Genomic DNA, 6,868 nt, shown 5'->3' with positions numbered 1-6,868 from the left:
CATATTTTGAAATAGTCTTGGAAATGATTAAATGTTCCTTATATCTTTTCTTATGTTTTAGGCAAATAAATAAAACATAAATATATCAATAAAATATAATGTTTCAGTTGTAAATCCCTTTGAAATTGGTAGAAAATAAGCATTTTTATAGTTTTTTGTCAATAAACATATCCCCCCCCCCCCTTGTCACACAAAAAGCTTTGGTATGAATTTGTGAAATAACATTCCATATTACCTGTGAAAGTTTTGTGACATGCAGGGAAAGGTGTTTTAAAAATATTTTCTGTTGATTTCTATAGTGAAAAACACAATTGTTATATGTACCAACATTTTAAAGTTATCTCTCTTTGTTTTCCCAAATAAGTATTGTTTTTAGGAGAACACATAATATAATTATATAATTAAATTCATCAAATATGTTAACTTTTGAAAATTGACTTAGAGGTAGGCGGGAGAACAATACCATCGTTCGCGGTTCTTTGAAAAGAGAATATTGCTAAAATTCATTTTACTGAAGAAAAAAGAATAATCCACTTATTAGTTTCTGTAAATCACTTCAGTGTGAAAAAGGGATTGTTTACTTTAAAATTGACATCGTTTAATTATCATAATTGTAGAGAGGTCATTTATTGTTGAATAAAAAACAAAGAAAACAACAAGTTTTTACATTTGATATTTATTTCCCAGTTAGTATCCTACTTGCTCATACCCAGAAAGCTAACAGTGTAACTAACTACCAGGTATATATAACAATTGGTTCTATTCTCAAAAGAAAAATTGAAAGAATTCATCAAATAAAATAGAGTTTATGAATTTAATATACAATCATTTTGTTTGATGCTTTTTTGTTAAGCACCTGTGTATACATACGAGGGGTTATCAAAAAGTTCGTGGACTATCGTCATAAAATTAAAACCGCTTTAAGCACATCAATGAATTTTAAAATATCTAGTAAGCATCATCTTTTCTATCTAAAGAATAAACCATAAATCATAAATTTTATTTTTCAACAAATTAATGATGTTTTTGTAAGCAATGGTATGTCCAGGCGGCGCAACCTCGAACACGACGTTTTTTGCGACCTATGTGTAACCGAGAAAAACTCTTTTGATATGGTCATTTGACATCCAAAAATCCCGTGAAAACAGGTATGTGTCTGGACACAATTGTTCCATAAAATACGAAATTTTCACTTCATTCTGGAAGTTTTATGAAATTCTATCGCAAATTTTACACGGAATGTCCGAACAAATGAGGCCTTGAAAATGACGTCAAAAGGGGGCAGGGGTTTCCATTTCCAACATTCTATAAAGCTTTGCCCGTGAAAAAAACTGGTATAAACCTAAAATATGTTGAAACATAGAAATAAAATGGATCCAGAGTACTTGTCTTTTAATGTCAAAATAGATTCAGAGATGAAAGGGATACACAGCTAATGTCGATGTGCATTCAAGGTGTGAAAAATCAATCACGTCAAAAAATGACGTTGATCACGCGTTGTAGATATTGAACTCCCAAAAGCAAAATATGCCGGCACAATCAAGCGCGGATCTCTCCCAATGTATTAATCCATTTGGAATATTATATTAATTGAAGGCTACTGTTCATGACATTGTAAAGTCATATAAACAAGGTGGGTTTAAGTCCTTTCTTAGCTCCAGGGTTTCTCATCAAGAAAGTGTATGAGGTAGAAGAAGCGGACAATGAAAAGACAGTGACGTTATCGGACGTCATGAAAATAAACGACGACAGCGCCGGGTGATCATATATTGTCGTTTCCATTTTATAATAATTTGGAAAATAATGATGGTATCAGGCTAAAACTTTTAACATTTCTTTATTTTTTGTTGTTTTATGTTCCATATAAATTTTGAAAGCACAGACTACATAGTACTAATTTTATAGCCTCAGTCCACGAACTTTTTGATAACCCCTCGTATTTCTCCAATGAAATACACATGCACAAATAATTCTGATTCATTTTCACAAAGATTATCACAATGGTACATGGTAGTAAAGACTTTAAATATTTGGCACTCATTGAAAGTCTACAAAGAGGAAGATACACTGTTATAACTTCATTCTTAAATATACAAATTTTTATATACTGTATCTGTCAGTGTCAGTGATTATACATGTACAAAGGTTTGGTGATCAGTAACTGACAAAAATATAATACATTTAAGCATTTACCAACTTGCCATTCCTTACCAAAAGAGTACATATACATGTGAACATCAAATGCTGTAAATAACTTTATTGTGAAAACTTGACTTTCAAGTAATTATGCCTGAAATTTCGTTTTTATATATTACTGAAAATAAGGTGTCCCAATTATATAAAGTCATCAACAGCATACAGTTTGGATTTCTTCAAAATTATTGGTACATTAAAATACATACATTTACTGTAAATGTACGTATTTTAATGTACCAGTAATTTACAAGTAAAATTAAGTACAAATTAATTAAATTAAGGTTTGATCATTGTACTAATTTCCAGTGCCTTGTTCAAAGAAAAATATATGTAAAATGTCCTCAACATAATTTTTATAATGCACCAAAAAGGTATTTCTGAAGACTTTTCAAGATGATAAAATATACATGTACTTACATGCACAAAATATTAAATCTATATACCAGTATATAGTGATTGTGCATCACACAGAAAAAAATCAGTTATTGTACATATAGGTACTCATTTATATTTTCAGGGATACATGTACTTACATATAATATCACAGTATAATACACAATAAAGATGGAGGGATTTTGAGTATATTAGAATGGCAAAAAGCATAGAATTCTATAGCACCTAGAAAAGAAGACGTTATTCATGTTAAATGTGTAAAAATATAATGTTTTACAGCTTTACACAATAATGTTTTCATTAAAAAAAATAACATCAAAGAATATTTAGGCAAAACTATAAATAAATAAAAGGACGGACAATGTCTAATATACATGTACCTATAGAACTTAAATAACTACATGTAAATCTAATGTTTTGTCTTCTTAACTAAGATTTCCAAGACAAGCCATTGGTTCTTAAGCTAAAACAAAATCTACATGTAATATAAAATTGTACAAGTTAATTAATTTAAAAATGTTTATACACTGTACATGTGGTTGGTTCATTTCAAGGTTTTTAAAGCTAGAGAACTGAAGTACAAAACCTAATGAAATTAATAAAACTCTCTCTTGACAACATTTCAGAATAATATATCACAGATACTTCACAATGCCAATCACAACTCAGCATTCTGTGGAGGGGTCGTGGCCATCCTGAAACATACAATTTTCAATCAAATTTAATCCATGACTTTTCTGACTACCATTAAATATTGGGTATTAATGAACCATATATTTTACCTGAGGTTTTGAGACTTAATGTAAATTAATTAATTTTATACTAAAGACTTTTTGGGCTAAATATTAAGAAAAATATTTTACCCTTGGCATTCTGTGGCTAAATATTAATCACATATTTACCTGCATCCTTGTGACCAATTCGGCCATGCAAAGTTAATTCCTTGGTTCTCAGGTCTTTTTATGATGAGAGAGGGAGGTATTTTTTTTTTTATTTTATTGCCCTCAAAACATGATTAGGCAGCTTTTTACATTGTGCAAAACTTCAAAAAATGATGAAAGAGGTGATTTGTTGTTTTTATATTTTATTGATTTAACAATAAAAAGGGTCAATGAGGCACCTTTGGAGGAGATAGGGAGGGCCTGAGAACCAAGAAATTAATTTTTTTATGGCCTTATAAAAAAACTAAATATGTTACCTGTGGCCTTCTGGGACTAAATGATGGTTGGGACAGTTGCGTGAAGTCCCGAGGAGAGAAATCAGCCATGGAAACATCAACAGTGGGAGGGGTCTGTAGCACCTGAGATTGCGTGGGCGGGGCTGAAATCACAATGACAGTCATTAATACATGATCCTTACAATAATTTAGATTGACCAAATTCAATATCAGCAAACCACTGGTACATCACTTAAGCAGAACTTAGACTGTTGCTGGGGATACACCCCTAAAAATTCTTAAAACTTAGAGATGATTTTGAATAAGAATTTACAATTCTATAATTCAGTGTAATGCTGCAAATGAATCAAATGCTTGACAATTTGAATTCATGGTTTTTTTTCCCTTCTCCCAATGAAAAAAAAATCCTTTTTTTTTTAACTCAACAGACAAGAGAGTCTCCAGAAAAACAGGCTCAGGACCATAATTCTTAGGCATACACTCTTATGATCTCTGCAATTTCAGGTTTACAAAACGAATTAATAGTAGAAAAGAATCAAAAGTGAGCTCATCTAAAGAACTACATGTATATGCGGTATATTGCATATATTTGCCCCCACAAAGTCAAATTTTGAAAACTTCCTGAAATGTGCTGAATTCAATAAATTGTATGAGAAATATAAATTAACACAAAATATAACAGTGTCAAAGCAGTGTATTCACAATTTTTGTTTTTATTACGTCACAAACTAGTCCGATTTTATATCCTTTTTCAGAAAGAGGACAAAATGGACAAAATTTCAACAATTTTAGCTTTTAAATTTATAGTTACGCTGTTTGTTCAGGAACAATATTTGGGACATATTTCATTGATATTATCATTCTACACATTATATCAAAATATTGATCCTGAACACACATGCGCTCGGTGACTTTTACTCAAAATATCGACGAAATATGTACATTTTTCTGTAAAATTCATCAAAAACTGAAATTTACGTCATGTTTGTGACGTCTTTACATATGGCGTCATTACTTATGAAAATATTCAGTGTTTTGAAGTCAGCATATACTCCCCTGTTTAAGAACTTAATTAAATATATCTCCATCAAAGTTTGATTTGGGGGGCAAATATTGGTTATTACTGAATAAAGTTCTTTAACTTTTCCAGAACCAGGCCTGGGGGCCATAAAACTCTTAGACATACACTCTTTTGATCTCTGTAATTTCACATTTACAAAATGAATTAATAGTAGAAAAGAATCAAAAGTGAGCTCATCTAAATTTTACGGTATTTTTCAGGAATTGTTAACAGCAGTCTTACTTGGTGGTTCTAATAAAGCTCTGTCATCCTCGTGAATGATTTGTTGTCTGTCAGTCTTCTTCTTCTTAGATTTCTTTGGGTGGCTAAAATTTATACATACATTTAAATTCACTGGAGAATAAAGAATGCTAAATATTTTACAGGTATTTATAGTAACAATTAGAGTTTGGCACAGTTCAAGACAAGCCCAAAGTAAAATTGCATTGTACACCACTGGAAAATGTGTTTGATCTGGTAAATTATGAATCTCAGGCCTTCAAAACAATTTTTTTTAATTCTTGCAATTCAATAAACCCTATTCTGCTGATATTGAAAATAAATATAAGAACTTTTAAGGTATAATTAAAATGCTATTTTCCGTGAATTTATAATACATGCTACACACAATGTATCAATGTATGTACAATTTAAACTAATATTTACCCTCTTGCTGATCTTTGTCTAGATTCTAATTCAAGTTCAACCTCTGCAATTAAAAAAAAAATTTAGCAACTTAATTTAAGTATTTAAAACAGACACTGAACACAAAGAATCTAAAATCATGGATTATCAATATAAAAAAAAAAAAGAAGATCTTTTGTTGACAAAAACCTCTTAAAACTGAAAACCCCTCTCCCTCCTCTAAAATCTAAATTGATGAAGAACTTTTCCCCCCAAAACTAACCACTGGCGTCAGGTGGGTTTCCCAGCAGCTGATTTAACAGTCCCGTAATGGTGTTGACGCTAGTCTGTAGATTCTCCATCATATCGTCCTGTCGAACTCGCAGCTCTGTTATACTGTCTCGCAGAATTCCGATCTCGTTCTCAAATCTCTCCACATCCACCATACGGGATTTGTTGTTGAGATCTTCCTCCTCTTCATCCTTAACATTAAAAAAAATATATAAAAGAAGTCTCTCCCAAAAATATATCTCTGAAAAATTTATATAATGGCAAATCATTCTTAAAAAGCATAGATACTACACCTGTATATGATTCTATTTTCTAAGTTCTACATGAAATTCAAGAACAAATTCATTGAAAACATACTAAAAGTGAATGCAGATAAATATATAAATTGAGATAAGTCTAGATATACTGCCTTTCGATTATTTGGAGAAGCATTTTCCTTAATACACCATTGGAAACAGGCAGGGAACTTTTCTTAACATCTTAATTTCACATCAGTTAATAGAATAGATTGTCATGTTTAATTTATTAACATTATATGCATTAGTAGGTCCTAAAATTTCTATGAAGGAAAGAATAAAGACTAGTCTACAGATTCAAAATTTAAAAAAATTCTATTGGTTAATTTAAAAACTTGGCAGATTAAATTTTACCATATGTATAAATAAAAATCAACATTTCAATAATAAAAAAGAAACACTCAAAAGCTATACATATACTTATTACTGTATATGTATGATGTGCAATATAGTATTTGGCCAGCATAGAAGTACATTAGTTTGAACTGAACAAATCAATGTTCCATCAATTAACATCTGTAAATAAGTAAATGTAAGTCAATTTCAACTGAATAAACAAATATCTCAGTATCATAAATAACATACACCTATAATGAAATGCCAGAGATGGATGCTTTTTCTTCATTATTAATGTAACTCTTTATATCTATTAAACAATATGTTTTAAAGCCATGGGGAATGAAACCCCTTTTGCTGTAAGCATCAATGTATTGTTAAAATTTCCACTGAAAATACTGAAGTGAGGGAAAGGATAAAAGAAGCATAAATTATGCACAAGCTGTAAGAATCTTAAGCAAATAAGAGTATACCAGGTATCTGTACATATGTATA

General features: G+C 30.5%; 1 protein-coding gene across 1 annotated transcript in view; it reads right to left on the bottom strand.

The window, feature by feature from the left end:
* Positions 1 to 2,483: 2,483 nt before the first annotated feature.
* LOC134238628 (transient receptor potential cation channel subfamily V member 3-like) overlaps positions 2,484 to 6,868 on the bottom strand; it is a 33,586-nt gene continuing 29,201 nt past the window's right edge. The window contains exons 21-25 of the mRNA XM_062720751.1: positions 5,734 to 5,932; positions 5,493 to 5,535; positions 5,070 to 5,152; positions 3,788 to 3,909; positions 2,484 to 3,284 (exon numbers count right to left, since the gene is read on the bottom strand). Coding sequence (XP_062576735.1) covers positions 3,255 to 3,284; positions 3,788 to 3,909; positions 5,070 to 5,152; positions 5,493 to 5,535; positions 5,734 to 5,932 — 477 coding nt within the window. The 3' untranslated portion in view covers positions 2,484 to 3,254. The remainder of the gene's footprint in view (positions 3,285 to 3,787; positions 3,910 to 5,069; positions 5,153 to 5,492; positions 5,536 to 5,733; positions 5,933 to 6,868) is intronic.

This window comes from Saccostrea cucullata, unplaced genomic scaffold (genome assembly GCF_032062105.1).
Source record: "Saccostrea cucullata isolate Sc308-1 unplaced genomic scaffold, CSIRO_AGI_Scuc_v1 ctg196, whole genome shotgun sequence".
Classification (NCBI taxonomy): domain Eukaryota; kingdom Metazoa; phylum Mollusca; class Bivalvia; order Ostreida; family Ostreidae; genus Saccostrea; species Saccostrea cuccullata.
Note: the sequence above shows the minus strand (reverse complement) of the source record. Positions and strands in the feature narration are given on the sequence as shown.